General features: G+C 44.8%; 1 protein-coding gene across 1 annotated transcript in view; it reads left to right on the top strand.

Moving 5' to 3' along the window:
* Positions 1–5,935: 5,935 nt before the first annotated feature.
* LOC143100170 (zinc-binding protein A33-like) overlaps positions 5,936–16,593 on the top strand; it is a 17,380-nt gene continuing 6,722 nt past the window's right edge. Inside the window, exons 1-5 of the mRNA XM_076263139.1 lie at positions 5,936–6,424; positions 7,861–7,956; positions 8,077–8,307; positions 15,417–15,439; positions 15,525–15,643. Of these exons, the coding sequence (XP_076119254.1) occupies positions 6,029–6,424; positions 7,861–7,956; positions 8,077–8,307; positions 15,417–15,439; positions 15,525–15,643 (865 nt within the window). The 5' untranslated portion in view covers positions 5,936–6,028. The remainder of the gene's footprint in view (positions 6,425–7,860; positions 7,957–8,076; positions 8,308–15,416; positions 15,440–15,524; positions 15,644–16,593) is intronic.

The following is a 16,593-nucleotide window of genomic DNA, read 5'->3' as shown; positions in this document are numbered from 1 at the left end:
CAAGCCCTTTCCCACTGGAGTTGCCTCAGCGATGCCCTCTGGCCACAGTGGACCAAGTTGACCAACAGGAGGTCAGGGGGAGAAACGCTCTAGTCCTGCGCAGCACAGGCCCCCAAGCTATTGAGGTGGACGTCCGACAAGTCGAACAGAGTCCTTGCGACAGCCATCCGGTACTGGCCCTTCAAGGGGAGGGACTGAACGAAGACCAACAAGTGCAACTACAGGGTCTGCTTCAGAAATGGTCACATGTCTTTGCCACCCATGATGAGGACTTCGGGAGAACTGCGGTGGTCACCCACCAGATCCCCACGGGCACAGCGGCCCCAATACGAGAACGCTACCGTCCCGTGCCTCCGAACCTCTACCCAGAGCTGCGGTCCCTGCTACAAGGCATGCTGGATAGCGGAGTGGTACGAGAGAGCTCTAGCCCCTGGGCAGCGCCAGTGGTCCTTGTGAAGAAGAAGTGTGGGGCATGGAGATTCTGTGTGGATTACCGAAAATTAAATGCCGTCACCCACAAAGACTCCTTCCCTCTTCCTCGCATCGAAGAGTCCCTGACCAGTCTGTCAAAAGCCGAATGGTATTCTACACTCGACCTAGCAAGTGGGTATTGGCAAGTAGAAGTGGCACAAGAGGACCAGGAGAAGACCGCATTCACCACTCCTTTTGGTCTTTACCAATTTGAGAGAATGCCTTTTGGACTCTGCAATGCCCCCGCGACCTTCCAGAGACTTATGCAGAGATGTTTGGGGTCCCAAGTCTATGATCACCTACTCATCTACCTGGACGACGTGATTGTATACTCCGCCCACTTCTCTGCCCACCTGCAACACCTGGAACAGGTATTCCATCGCCTCAGTGAACATGGGTTGAAGCTACAGCCACGCAAGTGCCACCTTTTCCAAAGGAAGGTGGCGTATCTGGGACATGTGGTTAGCAGCCAAGGAGTAGCCACGGACCCAGAGAAAACCTCAGTGGTGCGCGACTGGGTGCCGCCAACAACTGTGAGACAGGTGCGGTCCTTTCTTGGGTTTGCCGGGTATTACCGAAGGTTTATCCCTGCATTCTCCAAGATAGCAGCCCCACTCCATCAGCTCCTCCAGGGCCAAGGAAGTCGACCCTCTGCACCCATCAACTGGACTGCAGACTGCAACAAAGCCTTTGAGACGCTTAAACAAGCCCTGGTGAGTGCACCCATCTTGGCTTATGCCAATTTCCAACTCCCATTCAAATTATACACCGACGCCAGCCTAGACGGTCTTGGGGCTGTACTAGCGCAGATACAGGATGGCCGAGAACGAGTAATCGCATACGCTAGTCGCAGCCTCCACCCTGCAGAGCGTAATGACCAGAATTACAGCTCCTTCAAACTGGAACTGCTGGCGCTGAAATGGGCTATGACGGACAAGTTTAAAGACTATCTATGGGGAGCACACGTAACGGTATTCACAGATAACAATCCGCTTGTCCACCTCCAAACGGCTAAATTGGGGGCAACGGAGCAAAGGTGGGTGGCACAGTTGAACAACTTCTCCTATGAAATCCGCTACCGACCAGGAACGGCCAATGTAAATGCTGATGTCCTCTCAAGGCTTCCGGGCGAAACCACCGTGGCCATGGCGCAAACTATGACATCGCCTGAACCCTCAGAGGACACGAAGATGTGGGCCCAACAGCAGCAGAGAGACCCAGACTTGGCCCTCCTACATGCGTGGAAGACCAGGGGTGAGCATCCAGCAACAAATTACTTGTCTCCCCAGCTCCGCTGTCTTCTTCGCGAATGGGCTCACTTACAGTTGGACAATGGAGTGTTAGTGAGGTGCGTAGCAGAACCAGATACCCGAGCCCCGGTGAAACAGATTGTTGTCCCAGCAGGTCAGGCTCGACAACTCTGGGAAGACTATCACCAGGCGGCGGGCCACCCCAGTGGTGACAGAATGATGTCATGGCTACGGCGGAGATTTTTCTGGACCGGGATGAGTCGGGACGCAAGGGAATGGACGGTCCAATGCAATGTCTGTACGGTAGGGAAGCGGGGAGCACAGCCGAAAGCCCCACTTTGCCCCATCTCCTCCAACTATCCTTTCGAGATGGTGGCACTGGACTTCCTGTCTCTTGGAAGACCAGCAGATCCATTCCAGTACATTCTGGTGATAACGGACCTATTCTCCCGCTATGCCCTCGCAGTGCCCACCAAAGATCAAAGTGCCCAGACCACGGTAAAAGTACTGTGGACCTCACTCATCGTTCCGTTTGGCTGCCCGGAGCACATTCTCACAGACCGAGGGGGGGCCTTCGAATCGACCTTGATGGAACAACTATGTGCTGTGTACGGATGTAGGAAGACACGCACTACCCCGTACCACCCACAAGGCAACGGGGCCTGCGAAAGGTTCAACCGTACGCTCCTATCCCTCCTAAGTACCATCGAAGCTGAGGGTCAAGCTCAATGGCCTACACGACTACCGGCTCTGCTGCAGGCCTACAACAACACCACCCATGCAAGCACGGGGATGACACCACACTATGTGGTCTTTGGCCGCCACGCCCGACTACCGATCGATCTGCTGTATGAAGTAGCTCCACCCCAGGAACGGAACAATCTACAGGAATGGGTCAAAAACCACCACCAGACCCTCTTGCACTCATACGCCACGGTCCGACAACATGCCCTACGCCGTAGCAACTGGAACGAAAGACGGTACAACCGGAACGCCAGGACTTTGCCGTTACTACCAGGGGAAAGAGTTCTCCTAAGAAACTTCCGTAGAAGAGGCCAAGGGAAACTCTCACCCCAGTGGCTCCCAACACCTTTCGTGGTGGTCGCCCAAACACGCCCTGACCGACCAGTGTTTGCCATCCGGCCTGAAGGAGAAGAGGGCCCGGTGAGAACGATACACCGTAACAACTTACGGGCTTGTCCAGATGACCCACCAGTCAACCACAACCCTGGGAATCGACCGGGTTGCGATGATGATCGCCGTCACTCCCTACCATTGGGGCTTGCCTTGCCCTGTGTAAATGTGGTCCCCCTGCCCTCTCCAGTACCAGGCCCTACAAGACCAACTGTAGCCCACCGGGAGAACCCATCTCCCCCAACTGCCTCAGCCTCAGCCACCCCATCTCTGCTAAACCAGGGCCCGATACTGCAACCTTCAGCGGTTGTGCCTCAACCAACAGACCCCCACGGCGACCAGGAAGACGACCCAGCTCCCCAGCACCACCCCGGGACTGATCAAGAGACCCAGCGTCGGTACCCATACCGGGACAACCGTGGCAACCCACCAGTACGGTACCGGCCTTAAGGGGCCGAACATGATTGACAAGGGACAGGACAATGATTAAGGGTGGTGACATGGGTGCTCGAGACGAGCAGGAAGGGGGGGATAGTGGAACAACAGGTGCTCGGGACGAGCACCATTACAGAAGGGGGGGAAATGTAACAGAGCAACCATGTGCATACAAGGGACTTTTATTGGGCTGGGACAAAAGTATGTATGCTGGTAGTTTTCCGTGTGTGTGAGCCCTCCCCCCATACAGGTGCAGAGAATATCCCAATTACACAGCAGCAGCGTGATTGGTGATCCATCAGGATAAAGTCGTCAGATGTGCACCGGTGCAGGAGACTGGAATCCCGGAAGACGCACTGCCAAGCCGCGACCACACTCGCAACACACTGCAAGGCCGAACGAATGATCAACTACCCGACGAGAGAGGGCGAAATCATACAACGCCCACAATTACAACCATTAAGGAAAGTAGCCTCTGTTATCCACTTGTGTGAACGAGTGCACGATTTAGCCAGTGTGTATGTCGTCTGTGCCAGCTGATTCCGCCTCCCCTTGTTTACAGTCTGTGTGAAGGATCAACGCCACCAGGACGTTGGGAAGAAGGGAGCACGATCTAACTAAGCTACGCACACAAAATCATCTACTAAGGATCAACGCCACCAGTGACGTTGGGAAGAAGGGAGAACGATCTAATTAAGCTACACACGCAAAAATCATCTACTAAAGGGAAGTGATTTTCCTATGTCGTATCCGACGCTCAGCTAGAAGTGAATTTGTCTGTGCTGTTCGCTTGGGACGTTGATTTCACTTCCTGCTTTTCACAGCGCGATTCGTGGAGGCGGGTTCGAATGGTCGATCGGGAAAGTTACAACCCTGCCGCTGCTCACGGATTGGACGACAAGTCGGGGGCTGGGTCTATGGACGACATAAGCTCAACAGAACTGAGTCTGTTTTCTGATTCTTATTGACATTTTCAGTGTGTGGCATGGACTAAAGTAATTGTGTTTTGGGGTTATAGTGAATTATACAGGGCTGCCTACAGTACAGGGGTTTACGACCTGGTCATAATTTCGCTGCCTTTAGGGGTGTATACTGGGGTCTCAGACAGATGCTTTGATGGAGTGTGTTTCATCACCTATGTGTGTATCAAGTCACCTTACTGTGTTTAAACCCCTATGTGATTAATTCATTCAAAAAGTCCCTCCAGTGTGTGTGGGTGTGACCTTTATGCTTATAGCCTAGTGGTGTGTAGGACTTTGTCACCTTACAGTGTTTTACCCTTATGTGACTAGTGTGTTCAGTAAGTCACTAAATTGTGTGCTTTTTGTGCCGTAGCCTAGTTGCGTGATTAGAAATTGTCAATTGACCTTAACTCTAGCATTTGCCTTGTATTCCCTACTGCACTCCCTGACGTAGAATTTAAGACCCCCCTACCCACTGTATTGAGGGTGTCACATGGACCTTTGCCATTTTGCACTTTCTGCCCCTTTGCACATTTAGCGGCCACGCTCTGATATCTCCTGGCAGCTTATTGATTTTAGAAACGATAAAGTGTTACATGACTGTTGTTTTTTTTAAAAATCTTTAATAAACTTGTATTTTTTATAAATTTGGCTCTTCAGTTGTTGTGTGATTCAAGGGTCCTCTATTACCTGCTTATCACCGTTACAGTATTCCCTAAAAGCCCTGATGACATTCCGTGGGATATCGATGCAAAACTGCTGGCAGAGCGTCTAAACTTCTCTCTCCCCGAACAGCGCGTCACCCTCCTGTGGCCAATATTGTGGATATAAAGCACTTTCAAATCCTCGATTAGCTTGTTGTATCCTGTTTGGTCTTTCCCCTATTTCTAAAGACTAATAAGAAAGATATCAACATTGAACACTACACAAACAGTAATTTATTTATTTTTCGTTTAGGCGATTTATTTTTTATATTGACGTAAGAGTTGACGGATCCAATAAAAAAGGTTCCGGATCCAACGTTGGAGGTGCCGGTCCGGCGTGTTGCGGCTCAAATTAAGCTCTGCTCTACACACTACACACCACATTTATATGACTGAGCTGCTGTTTGTAAGTAGTGTTACTGTATGTGTCTTTATAACTATAGCTGCTTAATATTTAACCCTGTACTGCAACCCTGTGCACGTTGATGCAAAAATTGCAATATGTGTACTAATATACTGAAACAGTTTATTCCCCTGCAAGGTAGTTAGTACTGTAGGTAGTTATGTGTCTAGAGTTAAACTCTTGCCTGCCTACTTTTAACCTGAATGTCAAGATCAAAGTCTGTGTGGGGTCCACTGATCTGGGGTCAGTCTCTGTGTCTCTGGCAGGTTCAGTTCACACCCACAACCAAAAAGGTACTTTGAACTGAACTCCAGTGGGGTGGCAGCAGTGAACAAAGAACTGGTCTGATAACTTAAACTGACCAATCAGAATCCTTCTTTACCTTAGTCCCTCCCTGTCACTGGCTGCAACCAGAGCAGGAAGTGAAGTTGTGTGGCAGGTTGATTCTCTGTCCTAGATACTCTCGTGTGAGAAAAAGGAAACATCTGTCCACAACAATTTTTGGACCACTGAAGAAAACTCTTTGAAGCTGGTGAGGTTGAAAATCTTTTGAATTAAAGCGTTAAACAGTGAGTTTATAATTGACACGTCTGCTCTGACAGCTGAAAGTGAAAGTGAAGCTGGTGAACCAGACTGAGGACAACAGAGAGACTTTACTGCAGAGACAAAATGGCTTCTAAACTGGAGGAGGATTTCTGTTGCCCTGTGTGTTGTGACATCTACAAGGACCCCGTCATTTTAACCTGCTCTCACAGCGTGTGTAAAGCCTGTCTGCAGCAGTTCTGGGAGAGTAAAGGACACAGAGAATGTCCCTACTGCAGAAGGAAATGCTCAAAACTGATCTATCAACCTAACCTGGCGTTAAGGAACCTGTGTGAGACCTTCTTACAGGAGAGAAGTCAGAGAGCTTCAGCAGGGTCTGAGGTGCTCTGCAGTCTGCACAGTGAGAAACTCAAACTCTTCTGTCTGGAGGATAAACAGCCTGTGTGTGTGGTGTGTCGAGACTCTAGGAAACATAAAAATCACAACTTCAGCCCCATAGATGAAGCAGCACAGGAACGTAAGGTAAGAATCTACTCTGGTAATACTGGTAGTGGGCTCTAAAAACACACATCTTGATCTATTCATCCATAAGTGAGTCAGTCATGGCAGAAGGTATTGTAATGCCTTTAGTGCACCAGTAGATGGCACTCTACACCCTGCTGTTACAACTGATGAGTGTTGCGCAACATCCAGACGTCTGAGCTGAGATACTCTGATTCTCTTTTTCACTCCCGCTCAGTCATTCCAAGAATTCACTGTGTGTACAGCAGCAAAACTTTCCTTAAACTTTCTCTAACAGAAAGTAAAAGTTGATATCACCACCGTTTGCAAATCTCTTGCAGTTATTATACTGTAGACTATGATATGTGGTGTAATTAGCCTATGCACTACCATTTTACCCAATTTTCTTTAAATCATTGAAATGTACATTTTTCCACATTCATTTTGCTTTTGCCTTATATATCTTAACATCTCTTCACATCTCTAAAGGATAATTCCTGTATTTAGCACTTTGAGTCCCTTTTCTGGTTTGTTTTGGATGAACTAGAGTGGTGGACACCGGAATTTTGACAATGGGTCCTGTCTCGACTTTTCTGACTCGTTTTGAATCGCCTTTGACTACTTGGCTGCCTATGGGCATGCACAAACATGTCCTTAAAACAACCCTTAACGTTCGTTTTCAAAACTGTGCAACTCACCAAGTGGTTAATGGTGTTCGTTGATGTTCCAAAACAAATAGCGTAGCGAAATACAGTTTCTGTCGTGTTTTATTTGGCATTTTGTAAAATCCCATTGACTCATTGCACGTTGATATTACTGCGCTACCGGAAATGGAAAGGGGGTCTGTTTACAGTTGTAGTCTTTCCCCTGCGAGACCTTACCGTCTATGCTTCAGACTCAAATATTGAGCGGAGGTTTATACGCAGTTGTGAGGTATCTGAAAAAATAGTTTGACAGTATCAAATAACACGGATTGAAATCATGCATTGCACCGATGATATATTTGTTTTTAATAATCAACAAACACCACTAACTACTTGGTGAGTTGCACAGTTTTGAAAACGAACGTTAAGGGTTGTTTTAAGGACATGTTTGTGCATGCCCATAGCCAGCCACTCTGAAACAGTCAAAGGCGATTCAAAACGAGTCAGAAAGTCAAGACAGGACCCATCTTCAAAATTTCGGTGTCCACCACTGTAGTTCTTCCAAAACAAACCAGAAAAGGGACTCAAAGTGCTAAATACCGGAATTATCCTTTAATATCCCTTAATGTGTAACACCCATATATACATTTTCTACATGTTGTGTTGCCCATATCAGCCCATATCAACCATGTCAGTCCTGAATATGCACATATTCTCTCACACACTCCCTGCACATGCAGCAACTTGGTTTCATAATGCCAGTGTTGTAAGTGTACTGCAGTGTAGACTGAAAATTGTGCTCATTCATTCCAGGAGGAGCTCAAGATCCAACTGCAGCCCTTACAGAAGAAACTGGAGACGTTTGAAGAAGTTAAACTCATCTGTGACCAAACAGCAACACATATTAAGGTGAGATCGGGATTATTTAATAAAGCAGTTATATCTTTAACGTCATCATGTGAAAGCAAATAATTTCAAGAGTGATTTCAATTACTAGATCAATATTTTTTTGATTTTTTGTTTATTTAGACTCAGGCTCAACACACAGAGAGGCAGATCAAGGAGGACTTTGAGAAGTTTCACCAGTTTCTACGAGATGAAGAGGCAGCCAGGATAGCTGCACTGAGGGAGGAAGAGGAGCAGAAGAGTCAGATGATGAAGGAGAAGATTGAGAAGATGAGCAAAGAGATCTCATCTCTTTCAGACACAATCAGAGCCATAGAGGAGGAGATGGGAGCTGATGACATCACATTCCTGCAGGTAGGAACCATCCACTGTCTGTAATGAAGTGTGTTAGATCTGTTTTAATGATAAATTATTCTGGCTGTAATAGTTTATGAATATATCCTATGAGTGATTGTAATGGATAAAAAGATCAGATTCAACCCCTGTCTGTCAGATATGAAGTTTTGTTTGGGAGCATCAGTGTCCTATCCTGGAAATCCAGAGTTCTCGCGAGAGCACAATGGAATTGTCTCTGCAAGACACTCTGGCAAAGAGCAATGAGGCACGTTACTTTTTCCCCTTGTATTCTGGGGAACCAGCTAAACTGATGAAGACAGCGCTGCAGCGTTGGAGGACAGTACACATTGGTCGTAGTGTTATCCGATTGCGTCGAAGTCTGAAATCATTCAGAGTAAACATGGTCTAGTGTTATCCAATTGCTTGCAGTGAGATTTTTAAATACATGCTTGTTGCCGCCCCTCGAGTTGGGCCATTGCATTGCTCTTTGCCAGACCCTTAATCTTTCTAGATTATCAGGGAAGTGCAAAAAAAGCAGAAAAGTGCAATGTGATATACAAAGTAAATCTATTATGTGCAGTGTATTAGCAGTTACCTTATAAGAGTAGAATATGCCTATGTAATATGAACAATGTATGAACAATATACAGATATGTGCACTGTTGTAGCAGTAACATTATGATAGTAGTAAGTGTAACTATTATAAGGATAAGTATAACAGTATGTACATTTGTAAATAAACAGAACACTATGGGTGGGAAAGGGTAGTGCAATTGACCAATCCCAAGCCCCGCCCCCCTTTACTATGTCACAATGAGGACTTCGGAGGGATTTAGCCTAATTAAATAACTAAAGACCTCAAAAAGGTTCAAATATATCCCTGGGGTAGGCTACTTGTAGAAGTGACATTCGATACCCTGACTGTGTGAAACGTTAACCACACATAACTTTGCATTGAGCCTATAGGATAGGCTGCTACTTTTCAGTAAAGAAATCTGAGTTTGTAGGCCTACGAAAATATACACTTTATTTGTGTTCATAACTACACACAAAAACATAACTAAACCTGGATTCCACTATTGAAATGACAATGGACATTAGCCTACGCAAAAAATTACACTTGAAGGAACCGAACTCGCACACTCAGCACATACGATTGGAAGTCTGACGCGCTAACAAGGCCTATAGGCTACACCTTCAATCACGTATCTCCTTATCACACAACAATAATACTTTAAGCTTTTAGGCACAGGCTACCTTGCCATGTTTAACATGGGATAGAAGACTGTTCACAGAAATAAGCTAACGATAGTTTTTTCCACAAACGCAACTAACTGTTGCATTATCTTGATGGCTGAATGAGAGATAGCCAAGATAATGTCTTCTAAAGAGATCAAATCATATATGCCGATTCAAAACGATGCCTTGCTGTAGGCTATGCAATCTCGAAATCACCAATATTAGGCCTACTACATTACCCACATTTAAATTAAGTATAAGCGGGCACTGATGAAGTCTAGTGCAAGACATCACTTCTGCAACGTTGCTCTTGGTAGCGTCTGCCTGCCATGCCAATATGTCGTGCGTAGTATGGGTTTAAAGGCACACTATGCAGGTTTTTTAGCTTAATATGCAAGTTTTTTAGCTTAATTTACCTTCATTTACCAGCTTCAGAGTCATTGGAATGGTTATATGACTTTTTTCGGGTTGAATGGTGGCCGTCTGGCTTCCCCCTAGCGCCTGTGAGCGGAAAAACCACCCTTGCAACTGTGGGCCGGCAGGCCGACGGCCTCAGTGTCAGGAAGTATAACGAGTGTAACGAATTGCTTTACTGCATTCAAATACAAATACATGGAGTTTCTCAGACATTCGTCATGACAGAGCAAGCGAAAAATAAGCAAAAACCGGATAAAAAACAGTAAGGAAATTGCCAATACTGCATAGTTTACCTTTAAACTCGGATAGATCTAATGGTTTCTTTTCAATACACTTGTATATCATGTTTATTTGAACTCTTCCTTCTAAAGCAGCCAATCAAAATAATAAGTATCGGCCTACCGAAGCAAAGCTATCTCTCCACCTCAACATGAGCTGCTTAACAGGCTATTCACTCTCCCAAGTTGCATGGGAACTTGGATCTAAGTAGGGCTTTGACTCCGAACTTCGTTATTCGAATATAATTCGATTATTTTAAAAATTAAAGATATTCGAATGAATTTTAGGGATCTCTTAATATTCGAACCTGTAGCTTATGGAAATTATTTTTTGTAAATGTATTTGCTTGTAAACGTTGTTCTAAATTCAGATTCCGAGGTTTTTTTCACGCCGGTGAAGTAAAATAGCGAGCTCATTAGCAAGGCTATTATTGGTCATCTGGGCTCTGGTAGGTGAAGTTAGCATCCTGGTTCCCGCTTAGTGAGCTCACATAGACATATGACACTTATTTTAAACTTAACCTTCCTCTGATTTTAATCACCTCAGTTATCAATCAAAACAAACAGGGAAAAGAAATAGCAACACAATCATGAAAAACACTCAAATAAATAAATGTGCACATAAGTCTGAATGAAAAGCAGCACTGGTTGAAGCCTGGAAATATTGTAAACAAAGTAACTTAATTTGCTAGTTTATCATAGCCTACTGGTTAGACTGTTCAGTTTCCCCACGTGTGTTTAAGTTTCAAATGAATACTTTTTCTCCTTGGGACAGGCCCGTTTGAGTCTTGGAAAATACTTTTCCATTTGCATCGGGATTGAGATGATTAGAATTTAGCAGTCAATTTGAATGCAACAGTTTTGAACAAATTCGTGCAGCGTGCTAATGATGCTAACCAGATTTAATAGCAATTTAGCCAGTCGTCTTGCACGATTGTGAATGTTTAGATTACATGTTCATGCTGAGGAGGGATGCACCTGTTGAGTGAGTGGGTGAGTAAGAGAGAGAGAGAGAGAGAGAGAGAGAGAGAGCACGGGGCAGTGTTGAGGTAGGCCTACTTGCGCATACTCTGGTAGAGTTGCACATACTACAATGCAAGCTATATACCCTATTTATTTATGGACAACGTAAGGCGGGAGGTGTGTTTACATATCGCTATCGTTTTATCGCCCAGCCCTATGCTCAATAATAACAATTTTAACACACGCATAAATACTCAGCCTTTCGTGCACGTAGTCTGTTGACATTGACTGATACACTGCCCTCTGGTGGACAGAACATATAGAACTTAGGTTTGACACCAATATCGGTCTTACTGAAGACATTTAGGGCCCTATCATGACATTCTAAAGTGCATCGTCACTCGTCAAAAGTCTATTCAAATTTAGTAGGATGTCCCGTTCACATTGGGAGGGGTTTCGTTCTCAAAAGTGGAGCGCATGGCGTAACAAGGTGTTCCTAGGTCTTTTAATCAGTCATATGGGTGTGTTTGGGGCGTAACATCATTTTAAACCAATGAGAATGACATCTGTCATTCCCTTTAACGGCGCAACGCGCGATATGTCAAATAAATGCATTGGTATTTTGGTATTCAACGGCGCATTTGAAGGAGGCTGCTTGCGAGACCGTATGGAATAGTCATTCTTAAACCATGCTTTACTAAAACCTAGCATAGCCTTCACGCATTTGCACTCGTCTATTATTTGAACTCATTGGCAAAGTGAAACTAACTTCACCAAGGAGTCAGTCAACGACAAGACAGTTATATGCAGTTACTTTCACTATTGACTGACAATGGGTTACCATCGAAAACATAGGCTGGAAAAAGCAACACTTACCCTAATGTTGCTCAAATGACTGAATAAAACAACATTTATCCTGCAGAGGAGTTGCTTATATCTCGTGACAGTGCGTCTTCAGCTGTGCTCCATACGTGTCTCTCGCCTCTCCCCTAATCACTTTTAACCGTCATTACCAATTTGCAAATGATGGTGAATAGTATAGATGTACAGTATTTCGTAATATCTTTATTCTAATTATGTTTCCCATTGTAATCGTGCAATGGACGTGCGCTGCTGTGCGTTCATGAATGATAGAAGGATGGTGCGTGCACCTGCCAATATGACTATTGACATGCGCTCTTAAAATAGCATATGAACAACTCGCCATTGACTTCTGACCAGGTTTAGGTGGTGTATGATAGCGATTTTTAGACAATGCGCTAGGTCCCTCCCTAGGTTGTTAATTGCCACACCCCTGGGCGCAATGCTTAAAAAAAAACGTGCAAAATAACGAATTCAACTTTCCGCGAATGAATAACGAGTATTACGCCATGCGCTGGTGGCCCAAAATACAGCCCTTAATGGTCAAAATATTATTAATACATATTCAAATATATTCAATTTTTGTCATATTAATAAACAAACAAACTTTGAATATGATTTTTGGGCAAAAGTCAAAGCCCTAGATCTGAGCAGCGCTGCGCACTTGGTTCCATCTTCAATTAATCCTCGAAATATGGTTAGATTTTGTTATAGACACAACAACATATATCACAGTGTTTTTCAACCTTTTTTGTGCCACGGCACACTTTTGACACTTAAAATGTCCCACGGCACACTAACATCCTGTGTGAAGAAAAAATAAACATACCATAGCCTAAAATTTCAAATAATACACAGATATGGCCTTATTATGGCTTCTATGCAAGACCTGTTCAATAAAACAAGCGCCCTCTGTTTCATTTGTAGGTGACTAGGCCTATATCTAATTTAATTGTTGTTATGAACTGGATATGTGATGATTCTGTGAATACTGGATATGGGGCCCCCGTTGTACAATGCCTGCATACCACAAATAGTGCAATCATACAATCAATGAGAGCCTGTGGTTATAAATTCTTTGATGCAACAGTTGCTTTTCTGGACCAGTTAGTGACATTTGGGTAATTTTCTGCGGCACACCTGATGATCTCTCACGGCACACTAGTGTGCCCCGGCACAGTGGTTGAAAAACACTGATATATCGCACAGACCTGTTTATTGAATCAGAGTCACATCTGCAGCAAATAAGGTAAACTACCTGCTCGTGATAACGTGCTAATTGTTTATCCCCAGTTAACATGCATCCCATTAAGATCCGTGACACCGGATTGATTTGTCCTCAATTTGTGGTGTTCCACCTCGTTGATAATAGCAGACATTGTGAAGGTGTCCTTCCGCATACTGAAGGCCTTTCTGGCCTCTGTTTTTTGAATATATATCAATATTACTTGACGCCCAGAAATCCAGCATACACTGTTGCACTCGGCTAAATGGGGGTGCTGCGTCCCCATGTTGAACACGCATTCTCGCACACTTTCCTGCAAACTTGTCCAACTTAGCAACAGTAACTATGGGACTGACGGCCCTGGCCGTGGCGCAACTGGCTGGGGCACCTGCAACGTACACCGGCGACCCGGGTTCGATTCCCGCCCCGTGGTCCTTTCCGGATCCCACCCCGATTCTCTCTCCCACTCACTTCCTGTCATCCTCCACTATCCTGTCTGATTAAAGGCATAAAAGGCCAAAAAAATATACTTAAAAAAAAAAAAACTATGTGACTGACAATGGGAGGTGGGTCTGGGGGGACTGGGCATGTCCGCCTCCTTGTTGTCCCTGCCAAGGTTGCCATGGTCGTGGAGACCTCAACAGGCACAGGCATAAAGGCATTGGGCGGGGGGCTTGGTTGGTTGGTTGTCACCGGGATGCAGAGCTAGAGTTCAGTAGGGTGACAGCCGCAGGAAAGAAGCTTCCTCTGAACCTGCTGTTCCGGGTGCGGAGAGACCTGTAACGCCTCGCGGAGGGGAGTGGGGTGAACACACTGGTTGGGGTGAGAACAGTCTTTGATGATGTTGCACGCCTGACACAAGTATTGCTTGCCCTGAATGGCCTCGATGGAGGGGAGTGAGAAACTGGTGATGCGTTGAGCAGTTTTCACCCTCTGCAGTGCTTTTTGGTTGTAGGCAGAGCAGTTGCCATACCAAACTGTGACACAGTTGGTGAGGATGCTGTCGATGGTGCAGCGGTAGAAGTTCACCAGGATCTGAGGAGACAGGTGGACCTTCTTTAGTCTCCTCAGAAAGAAGAGACGTGGGGAGCCTTCTTGATCAGGGTAGAGGTGTTGAGGGTCCAACAGAGGTCCTCAGAGATGTGGACACCCAGGAAATTGAAGCTGGTGACACGCTCCACCTCATATTGTTGTCTTTGTTCTTGTACTCTGCACAATGACAATAAAGTTTAATCTAATCTAATCTCATCTAATTTTCCGTCATTGTTTTTTGATGAACGAAAACATGTTCTATCATACAGTAGTAGCTCAAAGTTGATCAAAAATCAGGATCTGGGACTATGGTAGTCAGAGGTATTTTCAAGAATTCTTTCAGAAGAATTCAAACATAAAGTACAATTAGGAGTTGACAACAGACTGATTATATAAAGTTTGTAAGGAGAAGCATACGATCTATGAATTACTTTAAAGTTGATCAACTGATGACTTAAATTTCGGGATGTGTTATTTATGTGTTATGTGTTATGTGTTATTTTTTCAGTTTGATTGAAAATGTTCTTGATTACCAGATGTGTGGAGGATTCGTAGCATTGCTACCTGACAATCTCTTAGCCGGCCCAGGTTTCATTTCCGAGTCTTTGTCGCTTTGGATAAAAGTGTTTCTAAAAACTTTGTAATAACAAGAAGCTTGACAATCGGGGTCCATATGTCCATGGCTTCCAAAAAGACCTAATAATAACAGTAACATTATTAATCAGCCAAGCAGAAGTCAGGAGGTTGTGGGTTTGATGGAGCAAGGCACATAACCCCGAGTTGCTGCAGGGACAATGACCCTTGTAGTATACCTGTAATCTGAATGAATAAATGTAATGTGAGGACTGCAGAGCTTGGGCCAGGACATGGACAGAGTGTGTGCGTGTGTGTGTGTGTTTCCTGAAATGTAGGATCATGGTATTCTTGACTGCCAAATGTGTGTGTATGGTGGAATATTGGTAGCATTGCCACATGACAATATGTTGGTCCAGGTTTAATGTAAGTCTTTGTCGCTTTGGGACCAAAGTGTCTTTATGATTGTTAATTTATATAACAGTGGCTTGATGTAATTAGAACAATATTATCCAACATTATTCCCTTTATTTCTCTAGAGCTACAAGAGCACAGTGGAAAGGTGAGTGATCTGCCTCCTGTCTCTCTCTTCTCTGTGGTTCTGAACCCAAACCCACAGCAGCACTGACTCCTGAATGTTATTCCAGAGCCCAGTGCACACTGCAGGATCCAGAGAGGGTTTCAGGAGCTCTGATCAATGTGGCAAAGCACCTGGGCAACCTGAAGTTCAGAGTCTGGGAGAAGATGCAGGAGATTGTTCAGTACAGTGAGTAGCCTGCTGTTTCCACATAACCAAACACACATCAGCAATGTTAGGAATGAGGAGAGGATAGACTGCTACTGGAGTAGATGGTACAGTTACATTTGTCCAGGGGTTATTCTTCACACCTTCGTAAAAATGGTATATTCGTATCAAACAGTTAGCACAAGCCATCACATTGATAAGCACACAATGTGTCAGCTACACACTGATGGTATAAATAAAAACACATCTAGCTTTTGCTTTCTCTTTGCACAAGGTAGGCTATGTCAGATTGAGGTAATACTTTTGTCATAGTTCTGTAAACATACAGGGATCCAAACATCAAGTATTGATGTTTATTTACACACATCAAGTTGAAACACAAAATAGTAATTTCACTGAGACAAAAAAAAATCAGTCTACATCGTGTCGTCTCCCTGGGTCCGGCCACAACATTTTGCATCACATGCAATGTCCTGTAGTCCAAGGCTCCGGGAAAAATATATTCTGGAATGCTGTATCCAGGCCTGACATGATGCCTGGTCAATATCCCCACATGCCTCCTCCATTGCCTGTAAAAGGGCTGTGCGTTCAGGGGGATGACGGTCATAGACCTTCCAGCGCCAGGCGGAGAAGAACTCTTCAATTGGACAAGAATGGATAGTATGGGGGGAGGTTGAGTACAGTGAAGAGTGGGTGTTCTGTAAACCAGTTGCGGACCAAAGCTGCCCTATGGAAACTAACATTGTCCCATATGATGACGTATCTGGTCATCATCAGCGTATGCACTTTTTTAGGAAACTGAGGAACTTTAACATTGATCCTACTTTTATGAGGATGTTTTACACCTGTTTTATTGAGTCTGTTTTAACCTTTTCTTTTATTACCTGGCCATTGTCTATGAAGAACAAAAACAGACTGGAGAGCATTGTTAAAGTATGTAGCAAGGTTGCTGGCACTAATTTTACTGACCT

This window comes from Alosa pseudoharengus, unplaced genomic scaffold, assembly GCF_046254945.1.
Source record: "Alosa pseudoharengus isolate Yale_2024_CS ecotype anadromous, Long Island Sound unplaced genomic scaffold, YU_APseudo_1.1 YU_APseudo_1.1_scf_3, whole genome shotgun sequence".
NCBI classification, from domain to species: Eukaryota; Metazoa; Chordata; class Actinopteri; order Clupeiformes; family Clupeidae; genus Alosa; species Alosa pseudoharengus.
The sequence above is the reverse complement of the archived record's forward strand: the minus strand, read 5'-3'. Positions and strand labels throughout refer to the sequence as shown.